At 45.5% G+C, this 24,578-nt stretch overlaps 2 protein-coding genes across 5 annotated transcripts in view; one reads left to right on the top strand and one right to left on the bottom strand.

Moving 5' to 3' along the window:
* The first annotated feature begins 411 nt into the window (after positions 1–411).
* On the top strand, positions 412–2,797 carry CRH (corticotropin releasing hormone). Its single transcript, XM_084794447.1, has 2 exons — positions 412–742; positions 1,535–2,797. Exon 2 carries the CDS (start codon positions 1,549–1,551, stop codon positions 2,110–2,112), a length of 564 nt encoding a protein of 187 aa, XP_084650573.1. The 5' UTR covers positions 412–742; positions 1,535–1,548; the 3' UTR covers positions 2,113–2,797.
* A 763-nt stretch (positions 2,798–3,560) lies between these two features.
* The window catches only part of TRIM55 (tripartite motif containing 55), a 49,321-nt gene continuing 28,303 nt past the window's right edge, over positions 3,561–24,578 (bottom strand). The window contains exons 9-11 of one of the 4 annotated variants that reach the window (XM_084794444.1): positions 23,128–23,436; positions 21,812–21,899; positions 3,561–4,733 (exon numbers count right to left, since the gene is read on the bottom strand). In XM_084794444.1, coding sequence (XP_084650570.1) covers positions 4,723–4,733; positions 21,812–21,899; positions 23,128–23,436 — 408 coding nt within the window. In that variant the 3' untranslated portion in view covers positions 3,561–4,722. The remainder of the gene's footprint in view (positions 4,734–21,811; positions 21,900–23,127; positions 23,437–24,578) is intronic. The other 3 variants (XM_084794443.1, XM_084794445.1, XM_084794446.1) reach the window with 3 other exon arrangements.

Raw genomic sequence — 24,578 nt, 5'->3', positions numbered from 1 at the left:
AAGAAAGATGGCAGGCCATTGTAAAGATGCAATTCAGATCCTGAGGTGCTTCCTGAGAGGACAGCCTGGCAGAAAAGTTAGGTGGTGTGTAACGAGGCACCAGGGAAGTCCAGATTCTCCCTCGTAATGGTGGCTACTTTCTTGGCAGCCCTGCACTGATGGACCTCTCTCCCCACTTCTTTTTTTTTTTTTTTTTCTCTCCCCTCCCAGTCTCTGTCTCCTTTCTGGTCCATACCTGGCCAATCGTAGTAAGAGGTCAGTATGTTTTCCACACTTGGATAATCTCATTCAAGAATTTTTGTCAATGGACAAGTCATAAGGAGCCCTTCCATTTTTGGGCTCTCTGACGTCACCAAGGAGGCGATAAATATCTGTTGATATAATTGGATGTGAGATTCAGTGTTGAAATAGCAGAACTCTGTCCCTCGCTCCTTGGCAGGGCCCTATGATTTATGCAGGAGCAGAGGCAGCACGCAATCGAGCTGTCAAGAGAGCGTCAGCTTATTAGGCAAATGCTGCTGCGTGCTTTCTGAAGAGGGTCGACCGTTATAAAATCTCACTCCAGGCTCTGGTGTGGAGAAACTCAGAGCCCAATACGTTGTTGAGAGAGTGAAGAGAAAGAGAAGAGGCAAAGAAAAGGAGAAGAGAAAAGAGGGGAGAAAGGAGAAAGCACCAAGAGACACCCTGGGAGAGAGGTCCCTCTGCAGAGGCAGGAGTGCGGGCTCACCTGCTCAAGGAGAAGGTAGGCAGCGCCTAGACGGGCGCCACCAACTTTGTCCTGCCTGAGCTGCTGTGGTGCGCCTGGGAGCCAGCAGCTGCCCCTGTGCTGGAGTGTGTGTGTGTGTGTGTGTGTGTGTGTGTGTGTGTGTGTGTGTGTGTGTGTGTGTGTGTGTGTGTGTGTGTGTGTGTGTGTGTGTGTGTGTGTGTGTGTGTCTTACCAACTGTGCTTTAACATTCCGATGACAGCGTGATGTGGCAAAAAGCAAAGTTAGACGGCAGCTGCTTCTGTTTATCCGCCCTGCCACTCACCGCTCACAGTCCCTGTAAAGCATGGCTCCCCTGCTGCGTCCCCGTGTCCACCCGGATCTCCCCCACCCCACTCCCAAGCAAAGGGAGCAAGGGCTGGGATAGAGACGGAGAGAAGGATGTGGTTTCTCAATTTGGAAGAAAAGGCTGTCCGAAAGGGGGCGATCAGGGCGGGCGATTGCTTAAACCTGTGGCACTTCTCCAGGCTCAGGGAAGTCCGTTGGGGGGCGCGGGGGTAGTGGATGCGTTTGGGAGGTGCTTAGGAAGTGGGGCCAGGGGCTCTAGATCTGCAAAGGGTCACTTCCCTTGCTGGCCAGCAGATGAGCCTCTGCAGGCACCTAGCTTCAGCACCGCGGACAGCGCCACCGAAGCCCCAAAGCAGGTCTTATCGGTGCCTGTCAGATAGGAAGCTAAACTTCCATCTGAGCCAAACTCTGACTAGTCTTTCCTCTCTCCCTCACCTTCTCTCCTCCGGGACCCCCTCACCACCATCACCTCGGCTCTGCAGCGAGCGCCCCTAACATGCGGCTGCGGCTGCTGGTGTCCGCGGGCATCCTGCTGGTGGCTCTGTCGCCCTGCCCGCCTTGCAGGGCCCTGCTGAGCAGGGGATCGGATCCCGGAGCCCCGCGGGCCCCGCAGCCCCTGAATTTCTTGCAGCCGGTGCAGCCTCAGCAACCTCAGCCGGTCCTGATCCGCATGGGTGAAGAATACTTCCTCCGCCTGGGGAACCTCAACAGGAACCCCGCTGCTCGGCTGTCGCCCAACTCCACTCCCCTCCCCGCGGGCCGCGGCAGCCGCCCCTCGCATGACCCTGCAGCCGCTAACTTTTTCCGCGTGCTGCTGCAGCAGCTGCAGATGCCTCGGCGCTCGCCCGACAGCCGCGCGGAGCCGGCGGAGCACGGGGCCGGGGACGCCCTCGGTGGCCACCAGGGGGCGCTGGAGAGGGCGAGGCGGTCCGAGGAGCCGCCCATCTCTCTGGATCTTACCTTCCACCTTCTGCGGGAAGTCTTGGAAATGGCCAGGGCAGAGCAGTTAGCTCAGCAAGCTCACAGCAACAGGAAACTGATGGAGATTATTGGGAAATGAAATGGTGCGTTCGGCCAAACCGATTCTGCATTTACCACAAAAGTAAAAAATAAAAAATAAATAAATAAAATATTAAAAACACAGTATTCTGTACCATACTGCAGCTCTGATATCATTTGTTTATTTTTATATAGCTTGAAGCGCAGGAGATGTACAGGGAGAGAGCCTATGTGCCCCTTGATTAGCATGCACAAAGTGTATTTCTGTGCAGTGACAAAACAGCGTTATTTGTATTGCTCATGCTTAGTTTCCACGTGCACATAAGTGTCTTTATAGTGATATCTTTAAAAAAAAATGTGGACCCAAGGAGGAAACCTTTTAAAGAAGCAGATGGAAGTCACCTGCTGTTTTTGTTGGGGGTCACAGAGGAAAGGAATTCGTTCTTGAGGAGTGGCTAGGATGAGGTGTGTAAGCTCTTCAAATCGACTTTTTCTTGTGAATGTTTCAATAATAAAACATCTTTCCCATCCTTGGTCAATTTGGTTGTGTAAAAGAACGTTGAATATTTATATTTTTAATAAAATCTGCAAAGGTTATTGTGATTTTATTTTCCCTCTTCACTGTACATAATAAATGGCCCCAGCACAAGAAAATAAAAACAACACAACAAAAACCCCACAAATCCTTCTACATTTTATTTTCTCCTAAAAATGCCGACAGTTGTCAAGTGGCTTACACTTGCCTGTGGTTGCCTGGGGCTTTCCTCCATTCCTCCGCTTCTCCTCTGCGGCTGAGGTAAATAATTTTAGCGTTTCCTCTCACCTCTAAAGCCTGGTAGTGTTGAAGGTCAGTCACAGGGGAAATAGCATGAGAGTCTAATTAGCTGGGAGGTCGGGAGGCCTGTGCACCACAGCAAATGTGTGGAGGGCAGCTCCCTCCCACCATGTGAGGCCTGGGTACTGAACTCAGCTCTCCAAGCCCAGAGACAAGTGTCTTTACTCACTGTGCTATCTCACTAGCCTTAGATAAGAGAAACTTAATGACATAAACACTTCATTTAGCTAAACATTTGCTGTGAAAGGGCCCTTGGTAATTTTTCTTAAAACAGGGCGCTCTGACTTCAGTAACTACACAGATACCCTTCATGTTTCCCTCTCTTCCAGTCCCAACAACTGCAACTTCTAGGACGATGTTGTTGTCTTCTAAAAATAAACAGTGCATCTAATTAGTTGGGCAATACATTTGTCTGCAGTAGTTTAGTTATAGCTCTAAAAAATTTTGTCCCATAATTAGCACTTTAAAATTTGGTTTAAATGTATGAAGATGGAACTCCTCTTGAGGCCCTTGAAATATGCTTGACTAATAGCTTAAAAATATAACACAAGTCTCAACAAATCAAATGTGTGTGTGTGTGTGTTTGTATAATCACTGAATAAATCACTAGAAGACTAAAGTTCTTAAAAACAACATTTATTTAAGAGTTCGTTTAAAGTAAGGTTACACTTATATGAGGAAGGCATGGCAGGTATACATATATATATATATATATATATATATATATATAGAGAGAGAGAGAGAGAGAGAGAGAGAGAGAGAGAAGGGGAAGAATTGTGTATTTATCAAATTGCTGCTATGATGGACACATAAGTAGACAATTCCTCCTGGAAAGGATTCAATTAAAATGCCTGATATATGAATATAAGATTATAAGATATGTGAATAAAATTAGAAAAATGTCAAAAAAAAAAAAAAGGCCAGACTTGGTGGCATATGCCTTTAATCCCAGCACTCGGGAGGCAGAGGCAGGTGGATCGCTGTGAGTTCGAGGCCAGCCTGGTCTACAAAGTCCAGGACAGCCAAGGCTACACAGAGAAACCTTGTCCCAAAAAAAAAAAAAAAAAGAAAGAAAGAAGAAAAAGAAAAGAAGGCCTAGACCTTTGGCCTTCTTGACTATGCAAGTGTGGCCAAACTTAAATTCTTCTGGCTGCGCATCCAGTGGCGTCTATGGAAAAGAGGAGCCTTTGTAGAGCCCTTCATTGCTTTGCTCAGGGGCCGATCTCACATCTATATTTTGATACATCGGTCCACTCGGAACTAACACTTACTGTCACAAACCGCCTGCAGTTCTAAGGAGAAAAGCAGAAGTCACAACCGCGCTGAAGTAACAAGAAGCCTACACCATGAGAGACCAGCGCCCAGTGCCCACTTCAACGCTTGCCACTGGCAGCTCGTGTGCACACATGTACCACACATGCATAACCTTCAGAATGATTCCCATACAAGAAAAAGGAAGAGCGAGTTTCTTCAAACCAGTGTTTTCTGCAATTTTGTCCTGGACATATTCATTTCCCCAACAAGTTAGATGAGTCATATGGAATTAAAGTGGTTTGTCTGTCTGTCTGTCTGTCTGTCTGTCTGTCTGTCTGTCTGTCTGTCTGTTTCTTCAGAAATCCTGTCCAGAGGTCCCCTTCATATGCATCATGGCGAATTCCACCCAGGTCTCTGCTGCCTGTGCGCTTCTCAGCCAGGCAGACAGAGGGCAGCAGCGAGAATAAATATCATTCACTCAGGGAATTCAACCAGGAGAAGGAGAAGACGTGGCGAGCCGGCTCCGAGTCAGCGCCGCCCCCGCTCCCAGAGGCCACGGCCTGAGCCTGGAGAGCAGGGGCCTCAGATCCAATCTGTAAAACAAGAAAACTTAGCTGAGAGGAAAGAGAGAGTAGGCCTTTGGGGGAGTCGGTCCAGTCACTGCTCTACTGAGGAGAGAGGAGGGCAATAATAATTATATGAGACATAATTATTATTAGGGGCAGAAAGCAAGCTCGGGGTATCTTAGTTATGGTCAAGAGCCATGAAAGTGATTCACACTCATGATTCAAAAGGGCTTAGCTTTAAGGCATGCAGAGGAAGGGAGCTCTTCAGGGGAGGACCAGGCTGCCCTGCTTTGTTTTCCCGAGTTTAATTGTTCCTGGTTTACTGAAATAACGATCTCATTCACACAGGTTTAGGTTTACAATTATAAATAAATAAATAAACAAACAAACAAACAAATAAATAAATAAATAAAATCTGAAGAACTGATTGAAATCTTGCTGAGTTTTTAACTCATGGCTCAGTAATAGCGCGCTTCCCCAGCACATTTTAGGCCTGAGTTCCATGCCCAGGGTCATAAAAGACATAGAGAGGGCGAGGGAGGAAAGAGAGGGCGCAAGGGGTTGGGGAGCCCAAATTTAAATGGTATTTCTATATCATGATAGGGCAGTGTATATTCACACTCATGTAATCGCTCCACTGTTGAAGTCAGAAGCTTCTACCAGACTGCACTCATGTGCCACCTAACAGGGGCGTGCTTCCTAAAAATTCACCGCTAGGATTTCACTGTTGTGTGAACACCAGGGTTCACGCACACAGGCTAAGATGGTTACAACAAGAGGAAGCCATACTACGCAAAAGAATCACACATGGGGACATCACTAACAAAAGCATTGCTATGCACATGTTTGTATGTTTGTAAATCCCTTCAATTTTTGTAAAAAAAAAAAAAAAAAAAACTCCAGTTTCTAACATTCGTACAAAAATTAAATCTAATACCAACACTTCTAAAAAGATCCTTTTGGTAAGTACCAGATTGATACGGGTTATAAATTTAATTTAACTGACCAGTTCAGTCTTATAAATGAACTTCATGCTGTTTTGAGCTTTTAAAATAACAGTTAATGGAACAAGAAACATTCATGTAAAGAAACGTGCAGGTTGGCTGAATTCACCCAAGCTGTAAAGGTACTGGATGAACCTGGTTCTTGACTAGAAACCGTCAAGGGCATTCTCCCAATTTGCTGGTAAACTCTGCAATATGGCAACCCATCCAGTATGGCAATGCCATTGGCTCTGAAACAATGGGGCAGCACTTGTACTCAGTGTAGAAACCCTGGGAGTTGGGGTGGGGGTGGGGGTGGGGCCGTGATGCCAGCCATGTGTGCTTTGGTAAGTATGGGCACATTGCTGCTGTGCATAGTAGATTTTAGAGGAAAATGAACGTTTGGCAAACACCTGCCCGGATTTTACGATAAATATAGGTGTAGGGTGACATTTGAAAAACTAGCACAATTAGAGTGAGTTATTTGGTTTTAGGATTCTCCCTCTCTCTCTCTCTCTCTCTCTCTCTCTCTCTCTATATATATATATATATATATATATATATATATATATATATATATTACATCTTTTCCTGGTAGCAAGTTAATAAGGACTGTGAGATCATATTATATTAAAAGTAAAGCATACTGTTTTCTGGAAAAAAAATAAAAATCTGGAATGACACGTGAATTTGGTTCTTTCAGTAATGAGTTAGATATTCCCTGGTATCCTTTGAGGTGGATCCATGTATGGAGGAGTTCAGTGTCATCCTCAGCCACATGATAATATGAGGCTACCTTGGGCTACTTGAGATTCTGTCTCGAAGAAGAAGAAGGAGGAGGAGGAGGAGGAAGAGGAGGAGGAGGAAGAAGAAGAAGAAGAAGAAGAAAAAGAAAAAGAAGAAGAAGAGGAAGAGGAAGGAGGAAGAAGAAGGAAGAAGGAAGAAGAAGAGGAAGGAAGAAGAAGAAGAAGAAGAGAAGAAGGAGAAGAAGAAGAAGAAGAAGAAGAAGAAGAAGAAGAAGAAGAAGAAGAAACTGAGGTAGAGTAGATGCTCCCTTCAGAGCCCCGGGGCTGGCTATACATACGAAACCCTTCTCTTGAGCAGCTGAGTCATCTACCCCCTGCCCCTAAACCAATCAGCTCAGCTAAGCATCAGAGGACGAGACATTTTTTTCTTCTTATCATTTTGGATGAGAGAACAGTGTGTTCTGCCTGGGCACCACAGAGTCTTCTCTTTGAAGGCAGAGCTTACCCCAGAGACAATTTCTCTGGCAGCTGGGAAGACCTAACTGGTGAAAGTAACAGAGTAGACTTCTTCCTGTGAAGGGTTGTCATGTTTGGGCAAGGGTGGGTGCCTGACATGCTTTTTGGGGTGCTTCAGGAATTTTCTGGCTTATAAGAGCTTTTCTAGACCAAATATTAAAATCTATCTGCTATTTAAATTTTTAGCTGCTGATCCTGATGGCTGTCAAAGACAGATTATATCATTTGAGTTTGCTGCCCTTATACCCTCCATGGTTCAGGGCAATTTTTCTTTCTTTTTCTTTTTCTTTCTTTCTTTCTTTCTTTCTTTCTTTCTTTTTATCCAAAAAATATGAACTGGTGTCCTCTCTTTCAGAGAAGTGACAAAAATGAGCCAAGAGCAGAGCTATGCTCTTCTTGGGCTGGGAACTTTCTAACCATCTCAGCAAGAAAGCTCCCTGTTGCCACCTGGCAGAGATTTGAATCTCGGATGCCACACTGTTAGACTCGGCTGTTAACTTGACACACCCGGGAAGAGGGGGCATCCACTAAGGAATTGCCTGCATCTGGTTGGCATGCGGAAAAGTCTGTGGTTCATTTCCCTATTGCTCATTAATGTATGAGGACCCAACCCACTGTGGGTGGAACTATTTCTAGGTAGATGGATCAGGCCTGTGTAAGAAAAGTGGCTGAGACAAGCAGTAAGCGGCACCTTCTGTGATCTCTGCTTCAAGTCCCTGCCTTGATCTCCAGCCTTGGCTTCCTGGGAGTATAACATTTAGGGGGTGGGGTTCCGAGACAGGGTCTCTCTGTGTATCCTTGGCTGTCCTGGACTCACTTTATAGACCAGGTTGGCCTCGATTCACAGAGATCCATCTGCCTCTACTCCGGAGTGCTGGGATTAAAAGCATGTGCTTTAAGCCAAATAAAACAGTTTGTCCTCAAGTTGCTTTCAGCCAGTGTTTCATCACAGTGACAAAGAAGCAGCCGAGGACACCAGACCAGCTACTTAGTAGCTGTACAGCTTGGATGAGTGAGCTTAGTTTTCTCTTCCGTAAAATGGAAATTAGATCCTACATCATGAGGACTGAGTAAAGCAACCTAGACCTTGCACGTGTCTGTATTATATGCGGTCTTTCTTCCCTCTCAGTTTCCTTTCTCTTTCTTCTCCGTCCCCTTCTTATTTCTAACCACCGTGAAAAGGCTCCTCTGTCACATAAAATGACTTGAGGATTCTTTCCAGTGAAATTATACAGTATCAAAAATCTCCAGTAAGGAAGGGCTGTTTGTGACCTCATCTTCCCAGAACTGCAGGTGATTTATATGACATGACTGCTTTGGCATGCGGATAGCATGTTCACCTATGATGCTCTTCTGTGTGTCTCAAGTGGTTTGCCTCTCTCTGGGATTGTCTCAGGAGGGGTAGAAGCCCCCACCCAGCAAACCAAAGCGCACTTTCTTCAGCAGCCTTCCCTAAGTGGGCTGCTACGCTTCCTGTTCTCTCAAATAGTTTCCCAAAACTTGGCTCTCTTTCATTATAGAAAAAAAAAATACATTTTGGCAAGACGGATGCTGTAGAGCAGAACACGCTGGTTTTGGCTGCCTCTCATCTATATGAAAAAGAGAGTGAGGAAATTTCTAGTCCCTCAACATTTGTAAGTTGTAAGGCTTTCCTTAGGCGGCTGTGATGCGTAGCCTTCAGTGTCAGGCTGACTGAATTTGGGATTTCCCAGGAGATGCACCAGTGCTCACAGTGAGGCTTTTCCAGGGAGGTTTCACTGAGCACTGAACGCTCAGTGTCGACAGCAGCATTCATGGGTTGTGGTCCCAGGCTAAATAAAACCCAGGAAAGGAGGGTGCTTCCTGAGTGGCAGCATTCACCTCTCTGTAGGGGACAGAGACTGGGGTACAATGTGAGCAGCTGCCTTATGCTTGATTCCATGCCACAGTAAGCCCTCCCTCCCCGACGCCCTGCCTGCCTGTCTTTTGTTAAGAATCCAGTCACAGTGATAGGAATTTGACAAATAGAAATTTTCATCATTAAAAAAAAAAAGAAACAAACAAAAAAAAATCCAGGAAGTGGAATAAAGAGGCAAAATTCTACCTTTGTCTCAATTATTGACAGAATTTGGTCAGAATTCACATGTATACACAGCAGACGGAAATGACGTACTTCCCCTCAGCTCTTCTCCTTAGGTGAGTCTGACTGAGAATTCTGGATATTCATAAAACAAGATTCTGGAGGGACATAGAGCACTTTCTTTTCCTTCGGTATTGTTTTACCACTGCTATAAACATGCTTTGAGAAGAGATAAACAAATGTCTGCTTACGGCACTAGATGATTGCTTTACTCCACTGAAGAGCAGGAAAAAATGAGGTGCTTCCACTTAGGGGCATGGACTATGCAGGCATCATTCTTGACCCCCCTGGGTCACCTAGAATCACTTCCTGCTGGTGGAGATGAAGGACACACCTCCTGCCAGAGCCTGACAGGCAGCAGGCTCTTAAGCAGGGCAGCTCCAGGAAGGGACCATGTATAGTAGTTTTTTTAAAAATATGAATTAGTTGCAAACATAAAAAGTTCAAGAGTGAAGGTACAAAGAGATCGCTGCTGTTTATTGCTGGTGGGAATGTTAAATGGTGTGTCTGTTACAGAACAGAGCACAGAGGAGACTCCTAGGATTAAACATGGGCCAGCTGGGGGGTTCAATGGGTAAACATGCTTGCATCAAGCCTGACTTCCTGAGTTTAGTTCTCCAGGATCCACATGAGAGGAGAGGACCGGCTCCCACAAGCTGCCCTGCCCTACACGTACATTTCACATGCCCTCCCCCGAAGTAAATTAATTAAAAACACACACACACACATTCTGAAAATTCAACAGACACCACAGGGTCCAACAATTCCACAGCTCTGGATATGTTCAAAAGAACAGAAAGGAAGAACTTGCACAGGTTTTTCACACCATGTCATAGCAATATTATTCATAGGAGCCAAGAAGCAGAAGCAATATAGGTGAGCCTCCCTAGAGGAGGGACTAAATAAGCTGTGGCATAGGCATACAGTGGAGTATTGCTCCACTTAGCAGGGGCAGGCAGATCGCTGTGAGTTCCAGGCCAGCCTGGTCTACAAAGCCAGTCCAGGATAGTCAAGGCTACACAGAGAAACCCTGTCTCAAAAAACCAAAATAAATAAATAAATAAATAAAAAAGGAAGGGACTCAGACATACACTAGGACACGGAGGGACCATGAAGAAACCTTCTGCCTGATGAAATAAATCAGATACAAAATGTTAAACAATGTAGCCTTCCATCTATTTAATGTTCCTAGAGTAGCCAAATACAGAGAAACACAGGGTGGTTGCCAGGGCCTGGAGCTGGGAGGCAGCAGAACCCAAAGGCTTTGTTTAATGGGTATTGAGTTTTGTTTCCGCAGGATGAAAACTGTCCAGGGATGGTTCCAAAATATACTTAACATTGCTGACGTATACAATAAAAAACAAACAGTGACAATGGTAAGTTATCCGTTCTCTGTCCTGGGTCCCTGACACAACTGTTTTACAAAAACAACTTAATAAGAAAATCTGAATACATAAGGCCTGTGAACGAAGCAGATGTGTGCGTGCACGATTTGCCCGGCCAGCTGGGCCGGGTGTGCTCCTTCCTCCCAGGCGCCTACCACTCCCGACCTCGTCCCTCAGAGCTGAAGCACCTTGCCTCCCTACTGCGTCGCCAGCATGGGCTGTGCCTGTCACTGCACAGTAGCTGTGCTTGGAGTAGAACCGAGGGGACAGGGGATAACACCTTGTACTGATGCCTCTGTCAACCTGTGACTGTCACCTGGACCTGCTTTGTCACTAATACTACTTTGCTGATTTCTAAAGGTACACATCTTGAGGTGGGGTTTGCTTTAAATGGGGCTGAAGTTGGCACCCAGGGCCTCCTTGTACACATTAAACATCACTTCTGCCACTAATCTATAACCACAGCCCCAGCTCACAGCAGCAGTTCTCCCCACCCCCACCCCCCTGGTAAGAAATTATAAAACAAAGCAGTATAGATTTTGGCTTGATTTCTATGTTTAATGTGATTAACTAAAGCTAGGAGGAGCTAAAGTGAATCAGTGGCAAGATTCTTGACAATGAATGAATGAATGAATGAATGAATGAATGAATCTGCTGTCTCATCATAGGAATCTAACTGGGTGTAGTAAAGAGAATGCATGAGGCTGGCTGGGGTGGTTAACGCAGCCGCCCCTTTAAGAAAATGTGTCTGCCTCACATACTCCACTGTATACCTCGTCTCACGTCCATGTCACACACAGGACCTATGGCCTAAAACTGAACAGATGCCATCCTGGCCTTCCCTTAGACAAGAGTCTCTGAGGCCACACTTAGGTGGGACAGTCTTTTAAGCTGGCCCAAAGTAGAAGAGTAAACTTCAGCGCCCCCAGCTGCTCATCAGTCTCCCAGGCTGTGCATCCCAGTACCAACCCTTTCCCAAATGACCTTCTCTGTGCCACTGATGACCACGACCCATCACCGTTTGCCGTAGCTGTGCTCTACTCTTCAGGTGATCAAATGCGCTGCAGTGAAGACATTCATGGATGGCGGTGATTTAATGTGCACCCACCAGATAGTGTATAACTTAGGAATGTCGACAGATCAATGACACCAGGCCATTGAAGGGATGCTGCACACACCCGGGCTCCCACATCTCAGTGTCTGAGAGCTGCAGTGGACGCCGGGGAGAAATTCAACCTGACAGAGTCTGGTTACCGCTGAGTATTGAATGCCACCCTTTTTCAGGTCAGTTCGAAAGAACCCTTGCCCAGTTATAGCAGCGTCTGCTTGCCCTGAGGAGGCTGGATAAGGAAGGCTAAGGCTAGATGTGGCTGGCGTTCCCAAATGGGCATCCATCCTGCACCTGCTGGGCTGGATCAGAGACTCAAAGCCAGATGTTCAAAACAGGTGCGAGCACAGTGTTTAGAATGCTTATTTAAAAAGAACAAAGCCAAGCCTTGGTCTGGTTAGCATTTCTGAGCCTTGCATTGCTTATGTGTTACACTCTCTACAGTGAGAAGATAAGTTCAGCCCAGATTCTTTTTTTGGGAGGGGGACAGGGTTTCTCTGTGTAGCTTTGACTCTCTTTGCAGACTAGGCTGTCCTGGAACTCACAGCAATCCACCTGCCTCTGCCTCCTGAATGCTGGGATTAAAGGCATGTGCCACCACACCCAGCCTCAGGCCAGATTCTTGAGCAGTTACCAACTATGAAAGCAACAGAAGTGTGTTCTGTGACTCTAAGCCCTGGAAATTTCCTAGGCTCTCCTTCACAGGAGCAGAGGCATGTCTGCTTGGAACAAAGCAGGCAGCAGATGTCATCGTGAAGTACAGAGCTGGGAAAGTTTACCCAGTCTTCGTGAATGCCAGGGGAGGAAACAGTAGGATTCTCTACACAGTCCGGGAAGAGACACACTCCCTCAAGAGCATCTCTTCTTCAGAAGCTCTGAGACCTCACACCCTGAGAGGCGAGGTGAGGCAGAGAGAGGTGACTGGGGAGCTTTGCTACCACGAGCAGTTTCTTCTTGGGAAGTGAGGACCAGGGCCACAGCAACATCCTCAGGCCCTTCAGAGCAGACAAAATTAAATTTACTCGCACTTTCTTAACCCTGAGGAGAATGCCGGCATTTGTCCTGCTGTATCAATTTCAAACGTGGTTCCTAGGTATTACTAGGGTCAGAGTGAACAGCGGGTTTTTGATGTTGATAAAAAGCCAGCCTTCCTCTTGAGTATGGCTCTGTCAGCTGTGCCCGTGTGGCGTCCCCGTATGCTCTCCTTCTTTCTGAGGATGAGCCATAATTTTTCACACAAGGGCTTCTGTACATTGTACTTAGCAAAGAAATCAAATCTGAAATTTAAGATGAGGCTGACCCAACAACGGAAGACAGGAAGTCTTAGCTTAAACAAATTTCAGGGATTGGCTCCTTCTCGTTTGCAAGGGGCAGAAGTGGAGGCGTGCCCCTGGTGCCATGCAACCATCGTAAGTGGCGAATCAAAGCACAGGGATTCTCAGCCACAGGGATCCCATTGGGCGGAGAGTCACCCACTCCTCTTCAGCGCCAAGTGCACAGCACACCCTGGGGTGAAGGACTCAGACAAAAGCAGTGAGCTCCCAGCCGCTCTGTGATCCTGAGCAAGCCCAGGAGCCTTAATCTGTAGAGGGCTGACGTGGGGATTAGACAAACAAATCTCCATGGAAGACTCTACGCATGAGATGAGGCAGTGTGCACACACACTACAGCCACCTCCAGGCACTGGAGCCATGAAATTTGGGGGTACACTTACATAATGTCCCACTTCACCAGAAGCCGAAGGAAAAAGTGCTTCCCAGGAATCCCTGAGATACACAAATGCAGACAAGTAGCCAGCAGGATGAGCTACACTAGCAAGGTTCTGAGGTTAAATCAGAACAGGAAACTACTTAAAAGTACAGGAAGCAAACATGAGCAGCTTTCTCCTAACCAGCGCTCCCACATTGCCCTCCCCAGTGCCCAGAACCCAGAGCGCCCTCCCCAGTGTCCAGTGCTCCCCAGAGTGCTCGCCGCAGTGCCCAGTGCTCCTAAAACCTGGGGAAATGAATTTGAGACAGGGCTGCAAATGGTTTACATACTATTTGGCTTTTTTTTTTTTAAATGGAATCATCAATTTTATCTCCCTATTAAAGTGGCATTTACTATTTGCTCCTGAAAAACAGAGCCTATAATTTCTGGATTGGTTTCTCTATTTGACCTTTCAGTAAAACAACTAAATTGATAATTATTAGAATGTCACTTTCTCAGCAGAGGGGAGCGAGGGAAGCACAAAAATAAATAAAGTTTGCAGTGTTGTAAGACACAGATGCAAAAGCCATATTAACAGAATGATCTCATTAAAAACTTATTTGCTAAGAAAAACCATATTCCTTTTTACAACATTCTTCTATGTAAAAGTAAGTGTGTCTCATTGTCATGTCTTGTCATATGTTCTAGGATTAAATCCTAATAATGTTATCCAGTAAATGGAGACCATTCCTGAGCGCTATCAGTTTCCTTTCCTTGCAGTGAGAACTCCAGCACAAGGGTGCCCGCAGAGCAGTGAGTGTGAGCTGATATCTCATAAAACACTGAGGAATCTATCTCAGGGGGGGTTCTGTTTGAAAATAATCTGATGCCCTGAATGACTCAATTGAATTCAAGGACCATAGCTAAATCCTCATTCACTTCAGTTTGTTCTGGAAAATTAAATATATCGTTTGAAAGAACACAGAACATATAGTCACACTCAAGGAAAATCATGTTCTTAGTGTCCTGTGTTTTAGCTTTCTTTATTATTTTTAACACAATGAACACTTTGTGAAATTAATCTCACATAGAACCTTGGTGGCCCTTTTTCCTCCTGTGTTTCTCTCCTCTCAGTCTCTGGTGGCAGTCGGTGGTATATTTGCATGCTTTGAAACCATAGTGAATGGGTTAGTCTCAAATGTCATTTAAACACAAATGATGTGTGTGTGTGTGAGTGTGTATATGCGTGTGTATGTATGTGTGTGTATGTGTGTATATGTGTTGTGTGTATGTATGTATGTGTGTATGTGTGTGTATGTATGTGTGTGTGTGTGTGTGTGTGTGTGTGTGTTTAGCATTGAGTGGAGATCCAGAATTCCATGCTGACTGTTAGTTCTGACTTTGGCCCATTGCTCATACTGGCCTAGGAAAACAGGGATGTTTTCAGGGGATCTAAATCTTGGGTTGTATATCATTTGACTGGGGCTCAGATCTGGGTATAAGTACCTCTGAGAGTCTAAGAAACAAAGAATAGCTACTATCCGCCCCAACACACACACACACATCTTTCCAATCACTCCTTCCAGTGCCTTTTTATATTCTTTCCCATTCCTCTCTTCTTTTATCATCTTAATTATTTTTTTCCTCTGGGGACATCTCTATAACATGTACAATGATAATTAAGACAACTGTGAGGTGCATTCCCTTGCTGACACTTTCTCGCTGCTTCTGTTAGTAATGAGCTTGTGTTTGACTTGCACATACCCCCTTCTGTATTAGGATGATGATCCTTAAGGCTCGGGGACCCCGCACACACCTGCGTTAGCAGGGCTAAGTGTGAGGGATGGTGCAACACCCACCGGCTAAGAGGCACAGGAACTGGAGCCTCCACATTCCCAGTGGAACCACAAAATTAATAGACTGTGTGGAAACAGATGGACAGTTTCTCGTGAAATTATCTATACAAGAACTATAAAACATAACCATTCCATTACTAGGTACTTACTCAAAATTGCTTAAGGGGCAAATCTGGGTATAGACATGTCATGAAAGTGCTCAGAGATACTAGCTGATAATCAGGTGGCATCAAAACTAAAAGCAGAGCCCTACAGAATGGATCCCCAGATCATGAAGTTAGCCTAGGTATTTAAGTCTCTCAGCCGTCCTGGCACTTGCTGCCCGTGGCCCTGTGTGTGGTTGAGGGAAGAGGAACATCAGATGAACACCAGGCATGTCAGGTGCAGGCCATGAACCTTTTCCTGCAGTCTACTACTTGGAATAATGCCTAAGGATTGTAGGGACCGTTCTCCAGGCTTCTGTCACCACCCAAAGTTTAAGTATATTGCGGCAGCTGCGGCCTGTGTACGTGAACAAGGACCGTCCTTATGTACCCCAGCGAAGGCAGGTGGGAGCAGAGACGAGATAGAAACTGTTTCTATTAATACTTTATCTGGGATCAGTTATTGAAGGAAACATAACAGTGTTATATATGAAAGTACCTAGACAGAGTTTCAACATATATGAGAAAAGAAGCCCTGATTAATCTACAAGGTCTATCTAAGTAAATTCATAAGTATAATAAAAGGTCTCGAAATTTCTTTCTCGGACATTAATAGAACTGGTGACAGAAAGCAGAATGCGTACTGTGGCATGAACAGCTTCATCAGCCGACTGACTCAGCTGACATTTATAGAAAATGCCCGGCAATCACAACAGGAAGTGTTCATGTTTCCCAGAACATGTGTATGTTCACCAAGTTAAGTCACATTCTGGGCTGTGCAACTTAATACACTTAGAAGGATAAAAGCGTATAGAGTAATTCTGTTTTCATAACGGAAACAGAGTCAAACAGTAAAAAACTCCAGTGTTTCCAGCTTCAGCAACCCTCAGTCCATCAATGAAGAAATCAGTACGTTAATCGACAAATGTTTTAAATAAAGCTAAAAATTAAAATACAACGTGTTAAAGCTTGTGGGACCAACTAAAGCAATGCGCTCTGTGACACCAAACATGTATAGGGAAGAATGAGAAAAATCACAAATCAACAACCCAAGCTTTCATTGTAGAGAAAAAAAATGGGAAAGATGAGAAAACTGTGAACACAAGGAGACAAGAAACAAATAAAAGAAATAATGTAAAATAGAAGATGGACCAAAAGGAAGAAAACTGATGAAACTGAACCAATTTCTTCAAAAAGATTAATAGTAGGAATAATTGTGAAATCAGGCCAAAGGTGACAAATGCACTTGCTTGAATAATAATAAAGCTCTAATAATCAATTGGCAACGAAACTGTAGATCAATGGCCTAAGAGGGAACTAAGAAACAGAGCAGCTGCGCAGGTACAGTCAGCTACACTGCTAGAAGGAAGGAGGAGTCTTTTCAATAAAGAAAAGAAAAAAAATGTGTTGGTGGAACAAATGGGCGAGCACATGAGAACACATGAAGGGAAATAACACTCTCACCTAACACACTCAAACTTCACAAAATTACATCAGCTCGCACGAGCCAGTAGGAGTAAGTCTCCATGATTTTTAATTAAGAAAATAGTTCTCAAATAGAACATAAAAGTAAAGTGGTAAGTTAGAGTTAATAAAAGCTGAAGATATGTTTACTCTTCATATCAATACTATTAAAGACTAGGGAAATATGGGAGGTGACAGAAAGATTTCAAATAACCATGCTGATAGCTACAACATGACACAAATTTGTCACTACTCATTAAATTGTACACTTACCATGGGCGATGTTTTTAGTGTGTGTATATAGCTCAATAAAGCCTCTTTACGAATCACTCTTTTTCACCCATCTCATATTCAGACTGCCTCCACTGTGTGCATCTGCTGAGCCATAGGATCTTTAAAAACCCTTACATGGACGCCTGGGCACAGGCATCACAGATCACACAGGCTTTACAGCTTTGCAAGCAGGAGGGACGCCTGTGCAGCCACTGAACCACAAATAGGCAGCCGGGGAGTCATTTGCAGATCAGCGTGGGAGAAGGGTGGGGCGGGTGGTCTGTGAGAGCTTAGCAGCCGTAAATGCTGTTTGAGAAATGCAAAGAAATTTCTGTTCACTGACCATCTAGTCTTTGTATTGCTACTCTGAATGGCTGGGTCAGGCCCAAGCTTGTACCAGACTCTAAACTTCACAGAACTAGAGTCCTCACTTTCTAAAGCTGGCTAAATAAACGAATTAACTCATTCAGTCTCTTTGTTTTCCTGGGGAGAAAACTGAGGCTCAAACAAATAGAATGCTTAGTTACACATATCTAGAACCAGGGTCTTTTCCCCCTAATTCCACTAATCTTTCCATTCCCTAGAGCCTTGGCAGAATCTCTACATGATTTAAGTATCTATTCTCAGGCATAGAGAATAGAAAAGTGGTAGCTGATTCTCAGAACAGCAAAAGGCTGTAACATGGTAAAGTTTTAGTTTCTTATCATGACAGCGCCACTTTCTAGTGAGGTAGTTGATATGCAAAGCAGAAAGCTTCTTCACAGAACATGTCTCTGCTACTGTGTGTGTGTGTGTGTGTGTGTGTGTGTGTGTGTGTGTGTGTGTGTGTGCTTTGAGCACAGTAGTGGAAGGGGGGCATCCTCTGACCTTGAGGGGGGTACAGGTCAAGCATCAGCCAGAGTGTCTGGCTGTGAGTTAACCCACCACAGACAAAGACATTTCTCTGGAGACTCCTATCCCCCACAACCCCCCCACCGCACCCCCGTGCTGCACTTCTTCTCAAGGAAGCCATTAAGTAACATTGGGAAGGGAAGAAGAAGAACAGCAGCAACTTTCCTTGTCGCTCCTTCCACCTCTGTGAAATTGCACTGCTGAGCCAGGGACCTGTTGCACACCTTTAATCCCAGCACTTCAGAGGCAGAAGGATCTCTGGGAGTTTGAGGCCAGACTGGTCTACATAGCAAGTTCCAGAACAGCCAGAGCTACACAATGAAACCCTGTCTCAAAACAAACAAACAAATGATAATGAAAGGGAAATCTCATTGCTGATCAAGTGTGGTGGACACACACCTTAATCCCTGCACTTGGGAATCAGATGCCGCAGATCACCATGACTGGCTAGCCTGATCTACATAACATGTACCAGGACAGCTAGGACTATATAGTCAGACTCTGTCTCAAAAAAAAACTTGATCATACATATTCACAATAAAATGTTCACTTGGAGAAGATGGGGGCGGCCCTGTGTTAGCATTCAGGGGTGAATTTGAGTAGCTTGTAATAAGGGCAGTGAGAGGAAGCACATGAGGCCTGGCAGGGGCTGCAGTGATGCATATACAGGTGATGAACGCACCTGTTTGACCAAGGATGGCTGTTATAATTTAAGCATGGCCCCCATATGCTGAAAATTTTAATCTCAAAACTCATATGCTGAATGCTTATGGAAGGGGAGCCTGAAAAAATATAAAAAATCTGAGGCAATGGATGACAACAAAAAACATTCTCTCCTGGACACAGCAAAGCAGCTTCACAAATGAACCCAAATTGGCACAACAGCAGACACAAAGCCTTGCAAGCCCTAACCAGACTGAATCCCAGAAGAAGTGGAGTCGGGCACACAGTCCCATGCCAGACTGTGGAGCTGTTGGCAATGTTGGCTGCTGGGAGAGAGAGACAGCTCAACCTGGTCATGAAGGAATAGAGGGGGGGGGGAGAGACAGAGACAGAGACACAGAGAGACAGAGACAGACAGAGACAGAGAGACAGACAGAGACAGACAGAGACAGAGACAAAGATAGAAAGAGAGACAGCGACAGAGAGACAGAGAGGAGAGAGAGAGAGACAGCTCAACCTGGTCATGAAGGAATAGGGGGGGGGGAGAGACAGAGACAGAGACACAGAGAGACAGAGAGAGACAGAGACAGAGAGACAGAGACAGAGACAAAGATAGAAAGAGAGACAGCGACAGAGAGACAGAGAGGAGAGAGAGAGAGACAGCTCAACCTGGTCATGAAGGAATTGAGAGAGAGAGACAGAGACACAGAGACAGACAGAGAGACAGAGATAGAAAGAGAGACAGTGACAGAGAGATAGAGAGAAGAGAGAGAGACAGGCAGAGAGACAGAAAGAGAGAGAGAGAGAGAGGGAGAGAGACAGACAGAGACAGAGACACAGAGACAGACAGACAGAGATAGAAAGAGAGACAGCGACAGAGAGAAGAGGGAGAGAGACAGGCAGAGAGACAGAGAGAGAGAGAGAGAGAGAGAGAGAGAGAGGAGGGAGAGAGAGAGAGGATGCAGTACTTGAATTGAGGAAGGGTTGACAGAGGTGTGAATGTGATCAAAACACATTGCATGAAACTCAAAAAAAATTCATAAAAAATGTCCCTCAAAGTAAATTTTAAACAGACATATGAAAAGCACCAAATGTTATTTCTATCAAATTTTCTTTGCTTCAGCTAAGCGTATAGTAAACATGAACCAAAAGAGTGGTGCATAAAGGGACAAATCTGCCTTGGCAGCCTGGTCAAACTTTGGGTCTTTGCAAACTTTTCTGGCAAGAATAAGGTGAGAAGTTTCAAAGCTCACCCTGCAGAGGGTGGTAACTAACATTTTTTTTAAGATAAAATGACAACTGAAGTAAATACAGTTTTAAAAAACAATTATTTTCATAGAAAATGATGACAAGGATGTTAACAATCCACCTTTCATCCATTAGAAACTTGCGCCTTCACACACACACCCCCAGGGCAGAGGGAGTTGATGTCTGGTTTATTCCATGACCATATTCTGCAAACATGATGGGCTTGTGTTCTGAAGCCAACTGCGGGTTCTACTGTGTCACGGGCCATGTGGAAAGCACCTGAGAATAGACCTTCTCAAAGGGTTTGTAGTTCAGGCATTGAGGCTGAGGTGAGTTTGAAGGTGAGCAATTTCCTTGGGATGCTTGAGTTTCTAAGGCAACACCACCTGCTGGCCTGGGACTGTTTAGCAATGACCGTCAGCGGATGGGGAGAGCTCTGGTATCACACCCTAGATGTTCCAGGGAAGAGCAGCAGGCCAGGGCGACACAACAGGCTAGACGGGCACTGGGCAAACAGTCATCTGCTACATTGGATTCCGTGTGCCAAAGTTGCTCCAGACTTGGCTACCATCTTTACAACTCTGTTCGCATCAGATTTTTGGAGGTCCGAGAGTGGCTCCTATCATAGATCAGGTTAGCCTTGCTGTGCAGAAATGCCTTTTCTCAAACTCAAAACTACACAATCAAGGTGCTTCGTAACAACACGTATCAATCCAGTGCATCAAACCCCACCCCTCCTGCCTCACTCCCGTCTCACCACACAGGCAGATGAAGGTCAGCATACGATGATATGAGCTTAGTGAATGGCAGCCATGAAGCACGACAGTTCCCTTACAGCCTCAGAGGACATTGGAAGGGTAGATTCCAAACCCACATTCTCGGAACATAAACGGAACTCTTCAGACAATTATTCAGATCCACAGTTAGCTCCTGCTTCCAATAACCGTGTTTTCATTCCCTGTTTCTCTGAGTCCATTGCCTGTGGTTCCATTGTACCACAAATAATGTGGCAGCTGAACAGACTAAATGCATGCTCAGGATATTTGAGTGTATTACAGGCTCACAGCTGACTGTTAGACACGAGGTGGGCTCACACGGTTACGGACACAGCTGGTATACACAGCAGTCCTACAGCCACTGCGGAGCAGGTGGCTAATAAGACAGAAAAGAGGCCTAGCATGGCAGGTTAGGGAGCCAGAAATAGCTGATGCCTCTTAGCTCCAGGGATCCTGGGCTGCTTCTGGCTAAGGGTTCAGGGAGCAAGGGCTTGGGCCAGTAGAACCCTTCACTTAAAAGTTCATGCACATGAACTCTTCAAATATTGCTAATTAAATGAGTAAAACCAAAAGGTAAGATGTCAATCCCAAAGGAAACCTCATAGCTTTGCTATGAGAAATGTAACTTGAAACAAAGGGCAAGGGCTGTTGAACAAAATAGTGGCTTTTCTTTGATTTAGATTCATTGTGGTCGTTATGTGCCTGGTTCTTTATTCGATGTATCTAATGACAGCTACACTTACAATGTCTTTGTCTCAGAAACTTCCTCTCTGGAGGAAGACCTTGAAGAGAATAAAGGTTCAAAGAGAACTGCCCTGGATGGCATTATTGACAGGGCACATGCTGAGCATTTCTGGGTAGGCAGAGGGAACACTGCTCCTAAACCAACAGCAGCCCTGCCTGCTGTTCTTCGCTGCTCTGATAAGCTGGATGCCCCCCCCCCCCCCGCCCTGCCACCTGCACAATGGCCACCCAAAGAGTTAACTCCTACTGGATTACTGAATAATTGCCCAGGAGTCACTGTTCTGGGTCAGGGTTCCCCATGCAGGAATAGATACGGTCTCCTTGAAAAAGCCTCAGGAGCACCTGCACCATAAGGAAGAGAGCTCGTGGCCCTGAGTGCACATGGTTTTAGAGGGCTGTGTCTCAAGGCTTGTGAGAAATGCGTCTCTGGGCCTACAGAAGAGAAATACTATGAAAAAAATACAGGAGATGTTAGTAAATGGAAAAGAAAATATTTCCTACCCATTAAAGCAAAAATCAAGCACTGAATCTGACTCCAGATGTAGTGGAGAATAAGAAAAGCCAGAAGTGCTAGGCAGATTGCTAACTCCTGTGAGAAAACAAGAAGACATCTTCACTGACAGCATCACAAATCATTTTTCCAGTACCATTTAGACAAGCCCTTTGCCTCGGGTGGGAGACCCACCACATGTTTCTTGTGGGGAAACTGTGCTGCTGTTAAGTCTTCCTCGGATACAGAGACCTCCCTACAGTTTCTAGGAATTAATCGTCTATATCTTTGTTTTTGCTCTTGTCTTTTTAACCTTAGCTTGCCCTAGAAAGGCTACTTTACAAACATTTACTTTTGTCATTTTGTATCTGTGAATAACAATCAGGTGTAAAAGTATGATACTCTTAACTCTCCAAAATGACATCCTTTTGTTACCTGGAGAGGCAGGGTTCCCTTGAGCAGATAAGATAAAATTCTGCCACTTCTTGTTCACTGTCACCTGATGACCTTGGAGTACAGACCCACAGAAGTGGCAGCTTACTGTCTGGCAACACTCACCCTGCCCCCACACCTTCTTCAGGAATCCCAAGTCTGAGGTGACTAACACTCTTCCTCAGACACTAACTGTTAAACTGGTTCTGTTGGCTCTTGGAGATGCACAGAGACCTAACTAAGCATTAGAAGGAAGAGTTGGACTTCAAATTTTCACTATAAAAACAGAAGTTTATCAAGCTATAATATCAAATATTTTTTAGCTTATCAAGAGTCCCTATTAAAAAAATGCAGGAAAGCCTGTGATTCCCGACCCCAGCAATACAAGCTTAGGAAGCACAGGTTTAATTGAGCCAAGACTATCTAACCATTGCAAGCACATTTCTAGAAGACACAAATCCCAGCTTATTTTACAGAGCAAATTTAAACTAATTCAAATATGCTCCTTGGTGACTGCTAGGGATGACTCCAAAGCAGGAGATTAGTCTTTGAAAGCCGGAGGAGAGATCCCAAAGGCTGAGGAAGTGAACTCACAAAGAACCAGAGACACCAGCCAGTCAATCACTGCAGAGAAAACAGCTTTGCACAGAATGCCTAAGGGCTAGGCTTGCTTGCACCCCATCCCCTGAAAAGCCTGGGATAAGGTCACCATGAGCAAAGGGAATTCACATTGTTTGGTTCTTTGTTTATTCTTAGGCAGAATGCTTAAATGCAAGCCAGAGATGGAGGAAGAGGCAGTGCTGCGTTTCCCCCAGGGTGGCGGCTTCCCTCTGCTCTCTGCAGAACTGCAGCAGGTGTGGGAAAGCATTCAGACACAAGAGCGTAGGACACTAACCTGAGAGGTAGCCACAGGTGTGCTAGATTCCTTACCACTCACTGCTGCCTGCTCATTGGCTGCGGCTTCTGCCACTTCTGCCGACCGCACACCGGAATCCTCAGCACCTGGAGGCCCTATTTGGCCCAGACCTTCACTCCCAGGAGTGCAAGGTGGGTTGGAGATGGTTTTCCGGCTTTGGCCTTTATACCAACTAGGGTAAAACAGGGGATCCGCAGTTTCCGCTGCTGAAGGGCCTGGAGTTTCGGACTGTGTGGTGTGCTGAGAGCCAGTGGGCACCACCTCCCCCTTAATCAGAACAGATGGGTTCTCGAGTAAAAAAGAGAAGAAGAGGAAAAAGCAGTTGGTGTTATTTCCCTTTGGGCTTGAACACCCTGCGCTCTTTGGGGGTAACTGGAGCAGAAGGCTCACAGCAGTGCTGTGTCTCTGACTGGCATCTGCGTGTTTCTTCCACTAGAAGGCAGCCCAGATAGAGGGATCGCAGAAGCCTTGAGTGAAAAGTTGCTTATAAAATGCCACATACGGCAAATTATTATTGACCAGTATTAACTCTGGCATTACGCATGGGTCCACAAAACTTATTTTTAAAAAACCAACACTGACCTACTTGTCAAGCCCAATCTTGAGAAGTTCAAGGTTCTGGGAAGGAAAATGTGCTATATCTTGGATGCCCATGCAGACAATTCCTTATCTGAGTTTGTTGTGAAGGTTTGTCCCTGTCCATAATGTCAACCCACAGAAGTAGAACCCCTCCTCGGTGAGCCTGCCGTTCCCACTGCATCCAATGGCTGGGATTCTGCGCACTGAAGTGGCCCGGAAGTCAACACAAAGCGCCAGGCTGCACAGTGGCCCTCTGGAGGCCTCGGGTAAGCTGACAGGTACTGCTTCAAGTGCCCTGAACCACACTTTCTTCAAATGACAAACAAGTGGAAAACTGAGCTTCATCTGCTCACCCACCAAAGAAAGGGAAAGTTGCTTTTTATGGTAAGCTACTGGAACCCTTGTGGCTTCTCTAGTGGCTTCTGCTGTCACATACACGAGGCTCACGGTTCTCAGGTGGAGTCTCACCTTATATAATTTCTACACTGTACACCATGTTTTAATTGACTAAGGAACAAAAGGTAGACTATAATCCCCATGACCAGCTCTTATTTCACACACACACACACACACACACACACACACACACACACACGTTCTCTCTCTCTCCCTCCATCCCTTCCTCCTTCCCTCTCCCTTTCTTGACGGAGCTTGCCTCAGATCTGAGAGCATTGTTGGTAGAACACTGGCATTAAATCAAGTCTTACCAACCACTATCATGGTGACAAACCTGCTGATCCACCTAGAGGGCGCTGTCCTCATCTCCTCTTGTCTGCTGCCTACAACTATATGGCGCACAGTTGTCTGTTCCTTATAGTAGACTAAGTGGTTTAGAGTGTTTGGGCAACAAG

This window comes from Acomys minous (assembly GCF_964271855.1).
Source record: "Acomys minous genome assembly, chromosome: 9".
Classification (NCBI taxonomy): Eukaryota; Metazoa; Chordata; class Mammalia; order Rodentia; family Muridae; genus Acomys; species Acomys minous.
The sequence above is the reverse complement of the archived record's forward strand: the minus strand, read 5'-3'. Positions and strand labels throughout refer to the sequence as shown.

Excerpts from the sequence above, each read along its gene's own strand:
- CRH (XM_084794447.1), top strand. The coding sequence starts at position 1,549 with ATGCGGCTGCGGCTGCTGGTGTCCGCGGGCATCCTGCTGGTGGCTCTG.